Below are 21706 nucleotides of genomic sequence, written 5' to 3' on the forward strand. Positions count from 1 at the left end.
CAGCCTAGAGTTCAAAGGGTTAATACTAATCTACAATGTAGAAAATACATTAAATAAAGAATTAAAGAGAAACACTGGTACAAAAAAGGCTCCTGAGACAAAATGAAGCATGAAAACAGGAAAGGCCATTTGTCAGCCACAGTTCAGTTCCTGCTGACCATCAGAGACGAGGTGTGAGGTGCTGAGGATGCTAAGTTAAGTCTTATTCCAACACAGTCTTGCACTGACATGACATGATGCAACCAGCACAGATACCTTCCTCATGCTCCACGTCTTCCTTCCCCTTCTCACAATGACTCAAGATCTTCTCCTTCAGCCTCGTACCTCACGCTACGACTTCAGCTTTAGCTTCTTTAACCCGGGTATCTGCAGGAATAGGGAAATGAAAGACTTTCACAGCTTTTTTAATATTGCTGTGAGAAAACATAAAGGGCCCTAGTTTAGCGATCTGTAGCGCACTGGTCAATTACACATCGCTCAGCTTGATTTAGGACTGGGGTGGCAATAGGCTCGCAAGCATGAAACATCTGGCCTGTGAGGTTGTTTGAACTATAATAAAGACAATGAAAAAAAATATATATGAAATTAAAATGCTTCTCTGGTGAGCTTTTGTTTACGCCCCTCCCCCATCTCTCTCTTAGTTTCCACTTGTTCTAGTTTTTCCACCTGTTCTTGGGCTCCCTATCTCCTTATAAGGATGTTTTTTTCTCGCCCGTGTCCCAATTTACTAGCCGGGGCAGCAGTAGTGTATTGGACCGCGACCCTGACGACACGGGTTCGTGTGTTTATTAATTCATTAATTTTTCCCTTTCTTCTTGGGTTTACCTGCTTTGAGATCAACTGTTCTGCAATTGGGTTCAACAACCCTCTGGGCTGGAGAGCTACTAGTCTGTGGCAGCACTCCATCCCATTACACTTGCTGACCCCTGATTTAGGGCTTGTCCTTGTGTTTGAGGCGTAACATGAAATAAACCAATCAGTGTGAGCCAGTTGTCAATTCCTTTAAGAGTCGGGTGAGCTCTGACTTTGGCGTGTTCGTGTCTTAACAGCGCAGCGCTTTTGCGCATCTCAGCAGAGGAAAATGAGCTGCTTGTTCACGCTGTGAAGATACGCCAGCAGCTCATTTAAGGGAGCAGTAATGATATTTTATTATTTATTCCGTTTATTGTTGAGTTAAAATCTAAAATCTGGATTTGTGCACGGTGCTACTGCATGGTTAAGATAGGATTGGACAGCTGACTGTTGACTGTTAACTGTTGACTGTTGTCAGGGTTTTAATCAGTAAGTGATGCACCTATATTTCCCACTGCCAAGATAGAAACACACCAGAAATGTACGCCACCTAAATACAAATCACTTAGAGACAAGCATGCCCATCAGTGTAGATATACTGTATTTATGAACTCGGACCTTATTTTAATGGCGCCGGCACTATTTTCACAAGTAGTGAAAATAGACTATTGACAGGGTGTAAGATAGCAATGAGCATCGTGATGTGTCTAGCGTGTCTTGGTGTATGATAGGGCCCTATCTAAATATATATATATATATTTATATATATATATATATATATATATATATTATTTTATATTTTAAAGTACTAAAATGGATTTTCTAACAAACCAATATTTTAAACTAACATAAAATAACAATACTGTACAAAATTAATAAGAACTAAATCCTTCTTTTCACTCCAAAACTGAGACTCAGTCCTTAATCATGTTAATCTGAGCTAAAGGCTAAAGCTGCTGTTTCCATGTGGGTCAGCCAGACGTCTTCCTGTAGCAGTTTTTTTTCTCCAGTTTCTAAGAGTCTTTATTTGAAGGTGTAGGAAACAGTGCTCAGCGCTCTCTGACTTCATCTGTAATTTCTCTAAAGGAAAGAAAATAACTTTTACTTTTAATAGTTACAGAGATCTCTGTGTTTCTGTGTCGTTTTCTAGTTAATTTTATGATTTTGTACTACATTGCCCAGGATGCATCACACACTGACAATACACACAATCCCGATCACATGACGCAGCACATAACACTTGCAGGAAGTAGATCACCTGAGTACTAGCCACATGGTTTAGCCCTATAAAAGGGACTAATTTGCTCTTACTCTTTTACTCTTTTACTCTTACTTTATTTAATAAAGTATATATTAAATTAAGAGACCTGCTCTACTGCTCTATCATGACATGCTGTGTGAACATAGTCAAAGACTTCCAAGTATTAACAATTGTGCTAATACTGCAGATACTGCATTATGTGGACCTGGTGAAGTCCTCATAACTCATGCATAACACAGCTGAGCTCTGACCTTTGTACGAATATCACAGTGAACAAAAGCCCTGTAAGATACTGCCTCAGCAAATCTACATCCTCCTTCTGTCTTCAGCCACAAATGACTTGCTTTCAGATACTCCTACAAGTCATGTGACTTTGTAATAATAGGTTTATATATAGGAAGCATGATGGACCACAGGCTCTCACATGTGCATTACTGGCATAAGTTTCATGACATAGTTATGCTAATTAAGGCCGGTGATTGTTGAGATGCAAAAAACACCAACCCCTAAATAAACCACCACTGAGAACTTCCAACTGAGCTTCCTTTTTACTAAATAAGCAGAATACTGTTCCTGTTTGTCCCAGACTGGGATATTTATTTAGGTTTACACAGTTTAGAGCTGACTGCATGACGTTCATCAGATAGACCCATTTGTTTACTTTAGCAACAGGAATAAAGGGGCTCTTTTACTAATACCACATGCTGGAGATAAGAGCTTAGAGACAGGGGAAAGCTGTTTTTTTTAGATGACTTCTTACTTAAAAAACACAATTATCTGGACTTTCTAAAATAGTCTTGATACTCCTATTTCATTTCAGCTCGTTTTTATTCCTCAGTCATCACTCATCGTTCAGTAAAACCCCTATCCAGATAAATCTCTTCATCCAGATAGAGTGAATCTGATTGTGATTGGATGTAGAGAAGTATAAACATATATAATTCCCACTCCCTATTGGTTTAAACCAGGGGTGTCCAAACTACGGCCCTCGGGCCATTTGTGGCCCGTTTTCTTTTTTGAAGCGGCCCGCGAGGTATTTTAGAAATAGAATGAAAGTTGGCCCGCTGTTAAGCAGGTTTTTATAATGTGAGATTCAAAGTTTGTTAGAAAAAGAGTCTAAAAGCGGAGAGAGTGCGAATTTCTAGGACAGAAAAACGGGGGAAAAAGAGTCTAAAAGCGGAGAGGGTGCGAATTTCTAGCGCTGAAAAACGGGCCAAAGAGTCTAAAAGCGGAGAGAGTGCACATTTCTAGCGCAGAAAAACGGGACAAAGAGTCTAAAAGTTGTCGTAATTAAGGAGTTTTATATTAAGAGACATCATGAAAGAGACATCAATTTGAAAAATCTTAGTTTACACAACACTGTCAAAGATAAAGATAGTAAGTCAAGTAAAATGGTGGGTAAATGAAAGTAATCAGGAAAAATGTATTATTTAAAGTGGTATATTTCATTATTTGTTTTATTATAGAGTCTGTGGCCCGTGACTTCAAATATATTTCTCCTTCTGGCCCCCAACAAAAAAAGTTTGGACACCGCTGGTTTATACTGTGATCCATCACACCTGCTCAGGTCACGCCCCCCCCCCCCACACACACACACACACACACTCCAGCAAGAACATAGCAGATGTATGTAGTCTAGTACGAAGATGAAGACAAACTCCAGACAAACTCCAGTCCAACTACATTGTTCTGTATGTAAAATACATTTATTTACAATGGGGCATATATGCAGCCGAAGCACTGGGAAACAGCCTAGTGCAAAATCCCAAATTATATTATCAACATTAACATCTTAATATTTAACATTCATTATAGTCATTTTAGCTTTTAGTAAAATGTGTTTTTAGTATAGTGCACTATAGGACTCTGTGGGCGTGGCCTAAGCTTGTGTTTTTAGTCTTAATGGCTTTTATATTTTAAGTATTTTTAAAACCAGTACTTTTTAAAAATACTTTTACTTAAAGAGTAAAAAGAGTGAAAAGCTTGAGTTGATACTTTTTCAACTTCTACAGAAGTATTTTATTAAACTCTAGTATCTGTACTCTATTCTTCCTATAGAGTACTGAAGGGAGATACTGTTTTTAACACTTTTGAACAGAAGTAAATGTGGATGCACTGTAAATTACTGTACTCATGTACTGTAGTTTTTTTTTTTTTTAAATGAACAGTAACTGTGATTCTGTGTGTCGGTTTCTCACAGTCTGTGGGAACATTCCTACAGGAAGTTTTCCAGGTGAGAAGGGCACATTCACTAATCATGTCTTGGCCTGTGCACAGACTCACACAGACTGTTCACTGTGCAGCAAGCCGGAATCACTATCACTGTTATTATAGTTGCACATTGAACAACTATATTATTATGTGATTTATATTATTTCCTTTTTTAAATTACTGTTGCACATTGCATATCCAATTTATATTCTTCTTATTATTATCATGGGATTAGCTAGCCCTTTTGGGTCCTTATATCACTATAAATAAAAGTAAAAACTTGTGTTTATGTTGTGTATTTAAATAAAAGTTTATAAGAACAAAAATATATTTGTCCAAAAGTTCTAATCCACAACGACACTGACCCACACACTGGTATTACATTACATTACATTACATTACATTTGGCAGACGCTTTTGTCCAAAGCGACTTACAATAGTCAAGTACAATGTAAAATAAGTTTAAAGGTAAAACATCTTTGGATAGGGATAAAAGGAGGTCAAGGGGAATAATAGGATAGAGGAGTGAAGGAGGGGAAGAAGGAAATGAGGTTAGAAGTAGTTAGTTTGTTAGAGGTGTTAAGAGAGTAAGTGCTCTTTGAAGAGCTCTGTCTTCAGGAGTTTATTAAAGATAGTGAGAGATTCTCCTGATCTGGTAGTAGAAGGTAGTTAGTTAGAGGTGTTAGGAGAGTAAGTGCTCTTTGAAGAGCTCTGTCTTCAGGAGTTTATTAAAGATAGTGAGAGATTCTCCTGATCTGGTAGTAGAAGGTAGTTAGTTAGAGGTTTTAGGAGAGTAAGAGCTATTTGAAGAGCTCAGTCTTCAGGAGTTTATTAAAGATAGTGAGAGATTCTCCTGATCTGGTAGTAGAAGGTAGTTAGTTAGAGGTGTTAGGAGAGTAGGTGCTCTTTGAAGAGCTCTGTCTTCAGGAGTTTATTAAAGATAGTTAGAGATTCTCCTGATCTGGTAGTAGAAGGTAGTTAGTTAGAGGTGTTAGGAGAGTAAGTGCTCTTTGAAGAGCTCTGTCTTCAGGATTTTATTAAAGATAGTGAGAGATTCTCCTGATCTGGTAGTAGAAGGTAGTTTGTTCCACCATTGGGGAACTCTGTATGAGAACAGTCTGGATTGTTTTGTGTGAATGTTTGTTTGGCAAAGCGAGGCGACGTTCATTGGAGGAGCGCAGCGGCCGGGAGGTAGCGTAAGCCTTCAGGAGCGAGTGCAGGTAGGAAGGAGCCTGTTCTGTCATCACCTTGTAGGCGATTGTAAGAGCTTTGAATTTGATGCCATGGCATATATATATATATATATATATATATATATATATATATATATATATATATAAAACCTATTAGAAATTGTAACAATTTTATATATTGACATATACAGTATGTCAGGTTCATAAAATATGTATGATTGCAGATGTGAAACACAATTTTTGACATATATGTCACTCATATCTGTCCGGCCCATAAAAAATGTATGGTTATGGATGTGAAATACACTTTTCTAAAATAGTACTAATCATATACTATACTTGATGCACTGCATTAACTGCACTGATGCATAGAATAACTTAATATTAATATTAATAAATTAATCTATTGACTAGCATATACGAATGCAGCATATAATACCTGATTTTAAAAATATATGCACACAAATACATTTCATGTATGTTATAAACATACAGTGTATTTATTGTAGAGTTTGTATGAGATAATAATATAATCACCTTATAGGTAACATATATGGAAACACTGGTCCTGATATAGGTGATAATATATGTCATATATAGTATTTTTATGCGGAACATAGTGTACCAGTGTACAGTCTAGTGTACTTTTTGTACATAGTGACTTCTGCTTTGTTCTGTAGCTCATGGCTGTGCTTTGTGGTGGGAATGTGTTCTGTAGCTGCAGCTGGTGTGGTCTGTGTTTTGTAAGTTATCTCATGATCTCAGAGAGATGTAGCATTGCTAGCAATAGCAGCAGTGTCTGAAGAAGCTCTGTGTTATGCAGTTTTGATCTCGGGGTCTTTTATTTGAAGCTCAGTGAAGACCACAGCCCTTGCACTGCTGAATACCACATCATACCTGTCAAGTTTTGGACCTAAAAATAAGGGAAATTTTCCACCGCCCACTTTTGAGCCATCCCACCAGCCCAACCGAGGCTCAGAAACCTTTTTAAATTTTAAGACAGTGATACAAACAAAATATAAAATAATCTAAAGCACCACGATTGGTTAAGAGACAGCAGTCAGTGGCCTGTCGCCTCAATAATAAAGTTTTTTAAATGTTAATATAATACAGGAAATTTACGGGAAAATACTAATACGGGAGGACGGTGGGAAAGAGGAATAAAATACGGTAGTTTCCCGACTTGACAGGTATGTACCACATGCAAAGCCTGAGTTGTATCAGCTGAGCTTCGGTTTGAGTCTAGGCCTGGTTTTGTCCCAAATGCTTGGTTCACATGCACCAACACATCCCGGTTGCCCAGTATAATACCCACAGTCAGCCTGAGCCGCATGTGTCAAAACTCTGGTTGCCAAGTATAATATGGCAATTGGCAGACTGACTTGTGCCAAACACTGGTTGCCAAGTATAATATGGCAATCAGAATAAGCCACATGTACCAAAACACCGGTTGCCAAGTATAATATGGCAATCAGCCCAAGTCAAATGTACAAAAACCCTGGTTGCTAAGTATAATATGGCAACTGGCCCAAGCTACATGTGCCAGAACCCCGGCTGCCGTGTGTGATTTATCAATTGGGCTGGGTTGCTTAGGCCTACACTTCAGTTGCCAAGTGTAATACAGCAATCAGCCCAAGCCACGTGTATGAAAACCCTGGTTGCCAAGTATAATATGGCAATCAGCTCAAGTCAATTATACAAAAACACTGGTTGCCAAGTATAATATGGCAATTGGCCCAAGCTGCATGTGCCAGAACCCCAGCTGCCAAGTGTGATTGATCAATCGGGCTGAATTGCTTAGGCTTACACTCCAGTTGCTGAGTGTAAAACAATAATCAGCCCAAGACACCTGTACCAAAACACTGGTTGCTGAGTATAATATTGGAATCGACCCATACCAAGTATAAACCACATTCAGCCCAATTCCACATGGTTGATGCCAGATCTTAATCCATAATGTCACACATCAGCTGAGTTTTGGTTGATTCTTCATTCTATTTGTTGTAAGCCTAGCAGCAAACAAGTCCTTTAACTATGTTTAAAAAATACTTTTCTCTGTACATTTGTTAAGTTAGCATTAGCACTAGCACCCATTTTTAATGCAAAGTCCAGATATAACGCAGTGTATACGTTTGCTAACGTTGCTCAGGGTTGAGTTGAAGTCTGACAGCATCGCCAAAAAAGCTTGAAAGCAGCTTTCACACTTGACCAAACCCGAAAATCGAACCTGCAGAACAAGTGCACTCAGGTCTGAAAAAAAAGTCTGGTGTGAAAACACCCTTTTTCTCAATTTCACACTCTAGAGGGCACTTTAGCAATACTTTTTCCAACCACTGGGCCACTGAGGAGGGGGCAGTTGCCCCCTCTACCCCTTCTGAGTCTAACAGTGGGCCAGCAGAACACAAAGACTCCAAAAGGACTACAAAGTTTGCTATAGCCTGCTACTGCTTTTATTCTGACCCTCATAAATTCCTCATAACTAGTGCCTTCTGACTGGCTTCTAACTTAAACAGTGCTACATCAGCATATTCACAGTAAATGTTATGCTTGTATCTGCGTGTTATGTATAAAAGCACCCAGCCTGCAGTGTGCAGAGTGTAAAAAAAAGCAATCTGGTAGTGCTTAAGTTTTACTTCCTTTATTGGCCTGTTTATTAAAAGAATTCTCTGAATTCTCATTTACTCAATTATTACACTCACATGCCACATGATATGGAACAGAATCTAGCAATGTGTCCCATGACTTTTGCCATGTCCCATGGAAATTACAGAACACTATGCTGAGTAGGGATATGTGGGCGGGGTCTCCTGCAATGAATGTGGGTGTGGGTGTGTCACACCGGCCAATCCAAGGTCAGATACCAAATATACAATTTACAAAAATATTTCAGCAACAGTAAAGAAACGATACAGAGGGCAAGGCAAAAAAGTAGTGAAAAAACACAAAACGGGTCGGTAAGAAAGGCAAAAAATAAAAGAAAAGAGTCATAGAAAAGCTACAAAACTACGAAAAGCTACAAAAGCTACGAAACAGAGGGGTATTCACACTACAGAGCAGGTGTGATCAATCAGAAGCTGGGGAACATGAACGCCATGGAATCACATGATCAGCAGGGTCAGGAGGTGTGCCAGTGTGAGTGCATTCTGGGAATTGGAGTCTTTGTTCAATCAAAGTCCAGACCAGGCAGACTGACAGGGTGATTTCTGCCAGAGTTAAATGTTGTTCTGGGTTCTTTTGGGACCTCCTGGATGAGTTCTTCATGCCCTTTTGGAGTAATTTCTTTAGGTTGGCCGGTCACTCCTGGGAAGGTTCACCAGTGTTCTATCATGTTTTTTCTCCATAAGTGAATAATAGTGAATCACTGTGGTTCGCTGGAGTCCCAAAGCTTTAGAAATGACTTTATAACCTTTTCCAGACTGATAGATGATCAATGACTTTGTTTTCTCATCTGTATTTAAGTGATTTCTTGATTCTACAGGACTGACAGTAATCAGGTCTGGTTGTGGTTAATAGTGTAACTGAACTCAACAGTTAATTCAGGATGGGAACAATTTTTTTTCACATAGGGCCAGGTTGGTTTGAATTGCTTTACTTAATTGCCTAACTTAAAAATGTTTGCTTTTTAAATATACTCAGGTCATATTTGTCTGATATTAAAGTTTGTTTGATAATCTAAAAAAATGACAAAAATGCAAAAACACAAGAAATGTGTAGGATTTATTATCAAGATTTAGTTTATCCCATTGCAATTAACACAGATAGGGCACCACACCATATTCAATGGGTATTTATTGGATATTCCTTTATATATATATATATATATATGTAATAAACCTATATCTACATATATTCAGAGTAGGTATGTATGAGATAACACGATAATCACCCTATAGGTAACACATACGGAAACACCACTCTTGATATATAGAGATATACAGCTCTGGACAAAAATAAGAGAGCACTTAAAAATGATGAGTTTCGTTGATTTTACCAAATTGAAAACCTCTGGAATATAATCAAGAGGAAGATTAATAAAAACCCAGCTGAACTGCTTGAATTTTTGCACCAGGAGTAAAGCAGCATAAAGTTATCCAAAAGCAGTGTGTAAGACTGGTGGAGGAGAACATGATGCCAAGATGCAAACTTTATGAATATGAACTTGTTTTCTTGCTTTGCATTATTTGAGGTCTGAAAGCTCGGCATCTTTTTGTTATTTTCTGTAAATAAATGCTCTAAATGAGAGAAATGTTGTCTGTAGTTTATAGAATAAAACAACAATGTTCATTTCACTCAAACATAAACCTATAATTAGCAAAATCAGAAAAAAATGGTTCCTATGCTATTCCTGTTTGATATTTAATGAGCTATTGTTTCGTTTCTGCAGTGTTTGTACCACGTGCTGCAGTGAGAATAGGAATAGGGGAGAGTAGATGGGCAGATAAGAGAGTTTTTTCATTGTTTGACAGATCGACTTCTGCATAGATAGTAACTTCCTGCTACTATAGTTTATGGTGAGAGATTTACTCAGTTCCTGTGTGATCACAGCCAGGCTTAGACCTGTTCAAGTTTAGCTGCACCAACGAACAGCTATTCTCTTCCACAGGCAGGTAAAATTACTCTTACAATCAGCTTACAACTTTATAAACCGTGCAAATGTTAAAGTGTCTTTAGCTTTTCTATATCACTTCAGTTAAGTTTGACCAATGTTTTTAGCTTTAATTTTGCGTTAAAAACTTATGGGTGAATTTTTTTTTACAGAAAATTGTACTTCTTAATCTTATTTATGTATTATTAAGTGTTAATAAGAGGTTTTGATCTGTAATTGAATCTCACTAAGTGCAAAGAAAGTAAAATAAAGTTAATTTTTTTCACTATTGTGAGTTTATTTATTTTAAGTGTTCAATGAATTAAGAAATACAAGTCTAATTAAAGCAAATTTTATCTTTTTAAGGTAGGTAAGTTGACCAAATTAATCAAAAAAGAAATTTGTTGGAACAGCTCAAACACAATTAATCAGATATATTTCCCAGACAAAACATACTTTTTAATTCTTACACTCTCATTTAGACCTCCAAATGAGTTGATATACACAGATCTGATTTTGCTATGTATGGATAAACATTGTTGCTTTATTCTATAAACAACATTTCTCCCAAATTCATTTATTCTCAGAAAATGAGTTCAGAAATCGATATTTGGTGGCATAACCCTGGTTTTTAATCACAGTGTTCATCACCTTAGCATGTTCTCCTCCACCAGTCTTACACGCTGCTTTTGAATAACTTTATGCCTTTACTCCTGGTGCAAAAAATCAAGCAGTTCAGCTTGGTTTTGATTCATTTTCCTCTTGATTGTATTCTAGAAGTGTTTAATTTGGTAAAATCAAAGAAATTTAAATTTTAAGTGCTCTTACAGAGCTATATTTTAAAGTATGAGAGATTTCTCTGTTTTTCTAGTGTTTAGTGATTTTTCATTTGGGGTTTCGTATAGTATAGTATCATGTTTGTATAATCGTAATAAGAGAACAGTTTTATTTTTATCCAATCAGAACAGTTATATTAGTTATATAGTTAAATAGTGGGTGGATTTTAAACACAACACTAAATGAGCCACTTCTGACACCAATTTTTACATGTAAAGTAATGTTATTTGTAATGTAATGATGCATATGGTACATTATGCTGCATTTCTCTTTCTGTTCTGCTCTCACTCTATATGCTCTATATTTTTTCATATTTTTGTTCACAGGACAATAAGTCAGATGTGAAAGCCATCATGGCTCGCTTCCAGGCTGGAGGTACCTCTATTGAACCGGGTGCCGGCGGCCGTCCCAAAGCTGCAGTCCACCCCACCTTATCGGGCCCTGCGGTGCCGTCCAAAAAGCCTTTCCTGGAGTCCAGCCTCTCGGGCAGCGCTGCTGCCGCCGCCACTGCTAACTCCACCACCCCTAAACCCTGCTACCTAAAGAATACCAGCTCCACCAAGAGCGCTCCAGAGTCACGGGAGTCCCCTAGACCCAAAGCGTTCGTAAGCAGATTCGAAAACTCAACCACAAACTCAAACGAGGACAGCAAACCTCCCTTCATTAAAAACGTGAAACCCAAGCCGCCGGATTCATCGCAGGACTCCGAACTAAAGCCCCTGTTCCCTAAACCCGTGCTGCAGAAACCATCCGCCAACAGCGCTACGCTAGAATCCAAGAACACGTTTCCCAAACCGCCACCCGTCACAAACAAGCCGCCCTGGGCGCCCAAAACTGAGAACAATGGCAGCAGCCCCGCCGCGACTCCACCAAAAATGCCGCCGGCTCCCAAACCGACGAGTTCCATCGCCAGAATGCGGCAGCAGCCAGAGTCCGAGAGCAAAGACGGGGAACCCGTCATAAAACCATTCACCGGCTCCGGCGTGAAGCCCTCAAGCTTCCGCGCCGCCCATAGCGTCTTCAAAAAAGTGGAAGAAGCCGCTAAAGAAGACTCCAAACCCCTAAGTTCAAAAGAATCATCGGCATCGACTCCCGCAACCCCACCAAAACCCAACTACGGGAGAAAACCCTCTGCATCCAGCATGCAGTCAGCCAACGACGATCCTTCAGCTCCCAAAAGGAAGCCTCTACCCAACATCCTGGCCATCGGCAGCGCCCCCAGCAAACCCAACAGACCACCCAGAGTCAATCTGGACAAGTTCAAGAAATCAGCAGAATCTCCGAGTGAGGGTGAGTAACGGATACACTGCAAAAAAATATATGAACATTTTACCTCTAAAAAAGTCCTCTTATAAAAATCTAACATTTCTCATTTTTCTTTATTTAGATTATTAGAGTATTACTATAAGAATTAAAGTCACCTCAAACAGATAATGAGACTGGATTCAAGTGCAGACTGCTGTTTATTCCATCCAAAAAAAAAAAAAAAAACAATCCAAAAGACCTAACAGGCAAACAGGGTCATCAAAGGACAAAAATGAGACACAGTCAACAAATAAAGTAAAAGGTCAGAATACCTGAAAACACACTAGAAATATAAAGCTCAGAGCTTAGAGTTCAATAGAATTGCTAAGTCTTCGCAAAAAGTCTCTTGACTGGGGCTCCTTTATAAAGCATGTTAATAGCAGAATAGGTGATCAGAACTCCGGTGATGCAGAGCGCTGATAGGCAGGAGAGGGTGAAGTCGGTGGGCTGACAATTAAAAACTAATTTCAAACTATACTGTACATGTTTAAAGTGATTTGATCTACTAATTTTTTTTTGTGTAATTCAGGAAATAACTAATAAAAGACACTTTCGGTAGATTAAATTATAAAGGTATGTTAGAAATGACATGAAAAAATGTTTCGATCTAGATGCACATTATCATACTTTATTACAAGAAAAGACACCCTAACGTGTACTTAATCTTGTTGACACTCTAAAGTGGGGGGGAATTAAGAGCTGCTTTTTCAGCCATGAGTGTACCAGAGGGGGCAGTTGCCACCCCTGCCCCTCTCTTAAGTCTTGTGTCCGCCAGTGAACATGAATTTGGAGCAATCATGACAAGAAGCATTCATTTACAATAAAATGATAACGAGAGCTGCAATACAGACTATAACCATTTTCATCTGTAAAGCAGTCAGACAGCACAGATAAAACAACGAGCTGGTGGTCAGGGTGGTTTCAGTGGTTTACTTAGTTTCCGTCTTGCACCCCCAAGAGCTGTAGTACACGCTGCAGTAGCAGCTATTCACTTCAATAGCATATATGTCCCCAAACACAAGTGATCACTTGACCCCGGATAAAATGAAATGTTCTGGTAATTGCTGCATAAACCATCAACTTCCCTTTTTAGATGGTAACTAAGGCTTTTCACTTGTTAACTGCGCAAAACAGGGAAGCTCAAAATAGGAACAACACAGAAGGGTTTCAGTTTTTTTTTGTTGTGTGTGTGTGTGTGTGTTAGATTGTGCTTAGGGGAAATGCTTCTGCAGTTCAGTAGAGTACAGTTTTACACATAAATGTAATGTACGACATATATGTCCTTTTATTAAAAGCGGTGTTTCCATTTATGTAACCTATAAGGTGATATAAGTAGATATAAGTTTATAACGTACAGGTGCATCTCAAAAAATGAGAATATCATTGAAAAGTTTCTTTCAGTTTCAGTAATTCAGTTGAAAATGTGAAACGCATATATTATATAGATGTATTTATTACACACAGAGAGATTTTTTAATTTTTTAGCCAATGAAAACCCAAAAATCAGTGTCTCGGAAATTAGAATATTATACAAGACCAATTGTTACTTTTTTTTGAGCAGTGTGGGCAGTGTGCCAAGTCCTGCTGGAAAATGAAATCCACATCTACACCTCGAGCAGTTTGGACTGTGTGTCTCTCCACTCTTCCTCCAGACTCTGCTCCCTTGATTTCCTTCAAATGAAATGTAAAATGTACTGATGATCAGTGATGGTTTGGAGAGTCATGTCTGTCATCTGCTGGTGTTGATCCACTGTGTTTTATTATCAAGTCTAAAGTCAGTGCAGTTTTGTTTTCCCACAAAATCTTACAGCACTTCATATCTTACAGCTTCCCTCTGCTGCTGACAACTTCAGATTTCAGATTCCAGCAGGACGTGGCACACTGCCCACACTGCTAAAAGTACCAATTGGTTTTATATAAAATTCTAATTTTCGGAGACACTGATTTTAGTTTTTTCTTTTTTTTACTGGCTTAAAAACGCTTAAAATAGATCGCTCTGTGTGTAATATGTGTGTATAATATTTGAGTTTCACATTTTGAACTGAATTACTGAAATAAAGTAACTTTTCAACAATATTCTATTTTTTTAATGCACCTGTATATGAAATAGGCATACTAAATTATACACAATATATATATATAAATATATATTAAATGTATTTATGCATACAGCTCTAGGACCAGAGACCACTTTAAAATGATCAGTTTCTCTGATTTTGCTATTTATGGGTATATATTTGACTTAAATTAACATTGTTGTTTTGTTCTGTAAACTACAGACAACACAAATTTTGAAAAATCGTGTCATTTAGAGCATTTGTTTACAGGAAATGAGAAATTATCTAAATAATGAAAAAGATGTAGAGCTTTCAGACCTCAAATAATGCAAAGAAAACAAGTTCATATTAATTTAGAAACAGCAAAATTAACCTATCAAAAGTTTAAGATTCAATATTTAATTTTTAATCACAGCTTGTATGCGTCTTGGCATTCTCTCCTCCACCAGTCTTACACACTGCTTTTGGTTGACCTTATGCCACCTTGTGAGGTGTTTTTAAAGGGTTTCTCATTTTCTTTATGTCAGTATACAATATAAAGTTTTTTCTAATTCCCAGTTTCATATGTAGTTTGCAGATATATGTAAATATATCATATGTTTTTTAATGTATATGGCCATATATTTTATATATGACCATCTCAAATATTTACATATATAAAGTATTTGTGTAAGGTGAAGCTTCTTGACCCAGAGCTTTGTGTTTTATGTTGTATGGGTAACCTGTGACGGAATGATCACAGTCTATGTGTTAAGTTATTTTTTTTAACAGTAATTACACTTTGATCTATGAGGTTTTAATATGTATAAATGACTTTTTTCAGGACCAGAAATAAAGAAAGGAGGACCTCCTCCACCTCCAGCAGCTCACCCCAGCCACACAGCATCAGACCTGCGCCCGAGCTTACCTCCTCGACCACCAGGAGCCATGTCAGTACCCTCCTGCTCCACCTTTACACTGGATTTATTGTAATTTATCTGATTTCAGTAGATTAGAGTGAATAAGAATATGTTGGTATGCATTGTAGGTCTAAGAATTAAGAAGCTTAGGAATGTAAAAATGATGACATACAAAAAAACTTTTAAGATTTAGGTCCCTCTCTGGTGAGAATGGGTAATTGCACCGAGCATGCGGAAGAATCATTTTAAACTGGGTGGGTGTGATGCGGTCTCGTTTCAGAGCTGAGTAATCCGATTCCAGGTTATGTTCAATCAGAGAGAGAGAGAGAGAGAGAGAGAGAGCTCAGTCAGAAACTTCACTCCTTCGTTTCTTTGGTTTTACTATGAGTGAATGATCTACTGATCTCTGAGTTTCCTCTTCTGAAGTCCCCGTTGCTCCACCAGCCGCTCGAGTTCAGTAAAACTGAGCCGTTCCGGTTTTAGAGGCTGCACGTGTGACGTACTGTAAGTACGTAAAGATGTGTGACGTGGCCAGAAGAAGAAGAACTCCTGCGAAAAGAGACCCTATACCCCAGTTTTTAGAATATATAAATATGAATATATTATTAGGCTTAGCAGGGATGGTGGTTCCAGCACAATGGTACCATTAAACACAAAATTCCATCCATATTCTTCTCCACTCAGAAATGCTTCTGCTTTTAGTTTGGAAACAAAATAATAAAGACTGCCGCTCAAAATGTTCTTGAGAGATAGGGGACTTAATATTCTAACCAATGGCATCAGTGTGCTTCTACTATCATCCCTAACAGCAAAATACACTGTCTGGCCAAAAAAACAAGGTCAACACCTGGATTATTTAAGCAAATGCTGTATGTAAGAGCCTCTTATAGGATAATTACTGCATGGGTGATTATTTTTCATCTGGCAACAAGGGTTATTTAACCCTAGCTGATGCAGGGAGTAGCTTCTCATGGTAAACACAAATTAGGCGCTTATTAATGTCTTAATATTTGCTTAATAAAGCCTTAATTAGACATGTGTAAATTATTTATTCACTACTTATTATAATTACTTTATTCTGTGCAAGTGTTATTGGTGCTTAATTAGGGAAATTATAATTATTTTTTGGAAATTATTAATAACTGCTGTATTAGTTCTTATAGTGCACAATAAACAGTTATGTTAGCAGATATTCAGCATTATTAACTATTAGCTAATTCTACATGTTATTAGTGTTATTATAATTGGCAGCAGTTTGATCTCTATGTGAGTTTGGCAAGGTTATGGCTGTGCTGGAGTTTATTAAGAGTTAATAAGGGGTTAATAAGTTGCTAATAGACCAAGATGTGAACCATATTCTAAAGTGAGCTTCTGTTCATCACTAATTAGACACTAAAAAGAGCTGAATAGATACTTAATCAATCACAGTCCCCTAATTAAGCACCAATAACACTTACACTGAATAAAGCCTAATAAGTAATTAATAAATAATTTACAAATGTCTAATTAAGGCTTTATTGAGCAAATAACAAGACATTAATAAGCACTTTTTTTGTGTTCCTTAAAGTAAAGTGTTACCCTTCTCATTTGTTAAAAAAACATGTGGAAAAAAAGATGTTTTAGAAGTGTCAATTAAACCATGCATCAATAATGCAGAGAAAACATCTAAGGAGATTGATTGCAGCAGAACCTGTTAAAATGCGGTTAAGAACTGTCTTATTAAAGAACTTATTATAAAACAGTGGAAGGACAGTGGAGAACATAATTTTTCAGGAAGGAATGTGACCAAAAAAAAAAAAATCTTGGATGATGGTGATTGGTGATCACTTAAACGTTTGGTTAAATAAATCAAATGGTAGAAAACGATAGTAGATTTTCTTGATTGTTGTTTAATAGTGAAAGTAAGAGCTTTACCACATGTACAATGCAGTAGAGAGAACTCAAGAGATTAAAAGGACTGAACAGCTGTGTAGCTTTAAGAAAAACACTAATCAGTAAAGATAACCAGCAAAAACAGCTTCAGTTTTCTAAAGAACATAAAATATTAGACTCTGTATCTATGGAAAAAAGTAATGTAAAGGTCTGTTGAGTCCAGATTTACTCTGTTCCAGAGTGATCACTACTTTGAGTGACCACAGCTATATGCTAGTATAAAACATATTATTACCACTACTATTATTTACAGTACAGTATTTCTGATTTCAGCATCCCACCAGATCAGGATGAGAATTATGATGATGTTGGAGAGCTGAAGGACTCCCTTGGGGGTAAGTGCAGATCTAAAATCATTAAAAATATACCATAAATGCTTTTACACCACATTAATGAGTAGAGTCACTCTTACTTCTATATATTATTGACCAAATAATGACTCATGTAACAGTAAAAAAGTAAAGGTAACTTTTATCAGCACTGGCATTACTGCTGATAGAGCTGTTCTTTGATTTTAGTCTAAAAAATGCTCAAATAATAAAATGTTAAGGTATGAATAAATCTAAATCATAAAGCAGTACATACACTTTTGCCAAATTAAGTACTGGTGTCAATCGATAAAACAATAAAAAATCGGATTAATCACAGGAATATTTTTTGTTCACAATTAATCTCACATTTTCATCTTTTTAAGACTTTTATGTATATTTAAATATGAAAAAATATATTAATTACAACAATATTCTGGGCATTTGTTGTGTGACTCTAAATCCCATCTATGCTTAATATATATATATATATATATATATATATTTTTTTTTTTTTTTTTCATAACGAATGCATAATATTTAAGTTAAAATATACATTTTAGTTGTGTCCCTGGGTTTCAACACTCAACACTCAGTCCTGTTACCTAAATCAATTCTTAGATCTTATTTGTCTATTTTTTTTATACAAATATTATGAAAATCACTAGAATGTGCCCAGTGTCCTCATGCTATTAGCATAGCCGCCATTTAGCTATTTTTTATGTTTTTGCTAATTCTGTGATAAAAAAACTCATTCCTGTTACTTTCAGTCCTGTTACTTGAAACATAAAAAGCAACAGGACTGAGTGCCAGTAACAGGACTGATTTTTTTGTCATAAATATCAATTGTTTGAAGATGCAGTCAGCCATTTTTTTTTTAAAGAAATGAGTGAACTTGCTTTTAAACATGCTTTTTAAATTTCATATGAGTTTTGTAACCATCTTTAGATTTGAAGTAACTCTCCCTGAGATTGATCAGTTAAATATATGTGTTATTAGATTCAGAGCTTAAAAAATACATATCTGACCCCTACTTTGTTTCTGTCTTTGTAGGCAGTTTCAGCAAACAGGCGGAGGTGAGTAAAATAATCTGCGGTTTAACTGAAGCACTATTTGTGGAGTTTTCACTGATGGCTTGTCTTGTCTTTCTTTCATTTGCGCAGGGAAGTGGAAGTGATGAGGAGATGTATGAGGATCTTGATGAGAGATGGTAGGCAGTTTTCTGACCACATGTACTTCTGTTTCTGCAGGTGATGAGCAAACCCGCAAACAAAGCAAACAAAAAAAGAGCTGCAGAGGATCATCTTCCTATTGCAATGATTAAATACGGGTTTACTGTTTAATATAACCTCCGGTGAAACAATTTAGAACGCCTCTATGTTGCTGTATTAATCAATTCATTATTTTATCTTTATCTTATCAATTACTTTATTACTGCAGTTCTTCTCTTCAGTTCTGCTGAAACTGAGACTCAGTCCTTAATCATGTTAATAATCTGAGCTAAAGACTAAAGCTGCTGTTTCCATGTGGGTCAGCCAGACGTCTTCCTGTAGCAGTTTTTTTTCTCCAGTTTCTAAGAGTCTTTATTTGAAGGTGTAGGAAACAGTACTCACCGCTCTCTGACTTCATCTGTAATTTCTCTAAAGAAAAGAAAGAACTTCTACTTTTAATAGTTACAGAGTTATCTGTGTTTCTGGGTCTGTTTTTCGGCTTTGGAAATTAAAACAAAGCTCAGTTTATTTCCATTAAATTGTTAACCAATTAAAAAAATCATACCCTTTTTTCTTTAAACACTGTATTTTTTTTTACAATATACTTCATGCATAATTATAATATATAGTACCAACATTATTAAAATTTAACTACATTTTTTTCTTTATTTGTTTTTTTTTTTTTAAAGGTCCTGGCAATATTGCTTTACTGCAATATTTTGTACACTGGCTTTTTTGTACCTTAGAACTTAAAATGCAAAAAAAAGGGGTGTTCTAAAACTTTTGACTGGTACTGTATGCACATATAAGAGAAAACTATATACTGTATTAAACCTATTAGAAATTTGAACAATTTCATTTATTGACATGTCAGGTCCATTAATGTCAGGTCCATAAAAATATGTATGGTTATGGATGTGAAACAATTTGTATTATATATTACATATCATACATACTTGTGTAGATTAGCTAATTATTTATATAACTATAAATAATACCATATGAATGTGAATCATATAACTACATATATGCAAATTATGTGTATTATGTGTATTTCATATATGTTATCAACTTATATTTACATATATCCAGAGGATGTACAGAATGTATGAGATAATAACAATAATATATCAATTTATAGGCAACATACATAGGCAAAAAAACACCACTTTTGATATAGAAACATATATCTAATATATTGCATTTCTGTGTGGGTGCTATCATTAAACAGGTCTAAAGTGGAGGCAAAGGAACAAGATAAAAAGCGAGAGAAGGAGGAGAAAAAACGAGCAGAGCAAGAAAAGAAAGATCAGAAGGAGCGAGAGAGAAAAGACCAAGAGGCCAGAAAGAAATTCAAAGTAAGTTCAGAATGCATCATTTCATTACTGTGTTAAAGAGGCACTAAACCCTAAACCATATATATATTTTTATTAATAGCTGAAATGTGTTTTTTGAAGTTGTGAAACATACCAGTCCTGATTAAAATTATTAGAAATATTTCCTAACTTTTAAAAAACACTTTTTGTGGTAATTTCTGCCCCTGCTATAAGCAAGAATGATGATTTTGTGTACACAATATGCAGATCAGTCCATAATCAATAATCCACCCCCCTGCTGACGTCCAATCATCTGCGTCTCACTGCTATCAGAGAGACACTGCTCAGCCCAATCAGCTTTCCCTCCTGCCCCGCCCCTAAACCCATACATCACCCCTCCCATTTTTTTAATGCATTTTTTTATTTTTTATTGTCAGCTAAAATTAGGGGGTTTAGTTACCCTTTAAATTCTATACATATACTGTGTTGTGCAAGGCTTATGTTTTTTGAGGTTTTATAGGGACTAGTGGATTTAAGGTCAGAGGTGTCAATTAATATGAATAAAATTACACTTATATAGCGCCTTTCTTAAAACCAAAGGAAGCTTTTCAATTTACACGTTTTACACACAACCCTTCATATTCAGCACTCATCCACACACAGCCAATAGAGAAGCGGCAGCCAATAACGCACAGAGTACTCTCAACCGGAAACAACTGCCCACCTGTACACACTGCAAAAAACTAAGTCTTAGCAAGTGAAATTTTCTACATTTAAGGCAATATATCTTATTTTCTTCTCTGATAAGACTTTTTATCTTACTAAGCATTGTGTAATTATTTTAGGGATAATTATCTTAATCATTCTTGCTTAGAATGTGTACCTTATTTTAAGTAATTTAAACTCAAAATAAGCACAATCAAGCAGCAATTTATTCTGCAAGCTATTCTGATTCTTGTGTCCAAAAACAGTGACTTTTCCTGCTTGATTTAGGTGTTTCTTCACTCATTTTGAGACTTTGCCATTGCTTTTTGTAATAAATCTTACTAAGAAAATTTTGCTTACCCAATTGGCAGGTTTTTTTTTGCTTAATATACATATATTTGTCTTAATTTGCATATATTTTGTCTAGTTTTTTTGCCAATGGATTTGTTGCAGTGCAATACATATACCTATACATTCAGATACAAAGACAATTTGAATATTTAATTTAGAGTATTCAATTTACCTGATCTCCCTGGTTTTGGACTGTGGGAGGAAACCGGAGTTCCTGGAGGAAACCCATGCAGACACAGGGAAAACATGGAAACTCCACCCAGTTATGGACTTGAACCCAAGACCCCAGTGCTGGGAGGCGAACATGCTAAACACTAAGCTACCATGCCACTAATAAATATGAAGTATAGAGAGACTCCGCCCACTTATCTGATGATGAAGGCAGGATGTAGTAAAGTATTTTAGCCCGTCACTAAACTGCAGTGTAAAACTGAAACTAACCGGATCAAATATACAGAACTTTCAGATGTGAAAACGTCCTTATTTTGTCTCGGTGATAGTTTCAGTCTATTCTCTTCACATTCTAAAATCATCTTTACTGATGAAAGCCACAATAATCATCATCAACCTCCAGCATTAACTACACTCTCTACAGTCAAGGTTTAATTTATTGTGTGTTATTTTAATGTCTTGTAACTTTCTTTTAACATTGTTCGGTATTATATCTTACAGTTTTTCTCAATTGGTTTGGCTCATTTCTTGAAACTGAGATGACATTCCTATAACTATAAGGTAAATTAGCC

The 21706-nt window shown here is 36.5% G+C and overlaps 1 protein-coding gene across 2 annotated transcripts in view; it reads left to right on the top strand.

Annotated features, from left to right (window-relative positions):
• fybb (FYN binding protein b) overlaps positions 1-21706 on the top strand; it is a 54536-nt gene that overhangs the window by 17095 nt on the left and 15735 nt on the right. For both annotated transcript variants that reach the window (XM_022666504.2, XM_022666505.2), the window contains exons 2-7: positions 11206-12169; positions 15065-15170; positions 17346-17407; positions 18434-18456; positions 18544-18590; positions 19823-19949. In XM_022666504.2, the coding sequence (XP_022522225.2) occupies positions 11206-12169; positions 15065-15170; positions 17346-17407; positions 18434-18456; positions 18544-18590; positions 19823-19949 (1329 nt within the window). The remainder of the gene's footprint in view (positions 1-11205; positions 12170-15064; positions 15171-17345; positions 17408-18433; positions 18457-18543; positions 18591-19822; positions 19950-21706) is intronic.

The sequence above is a fragment of the Astyanax mexicanus genome, chromosome 17, assembly GCF_023375975.1.
Source record: "Astyanax mexicanus isolate ESR-SI-001 chromosome 17, AstMex3_surface, whole genome shotgun sequence".
Classification (NCBI taxonomy): Eukaryota; Metazoa; Chordata; class Actinopteri; order Characiformes; family Acestrorhamphidae; genus Astyanax; species Astyanax mexicanus.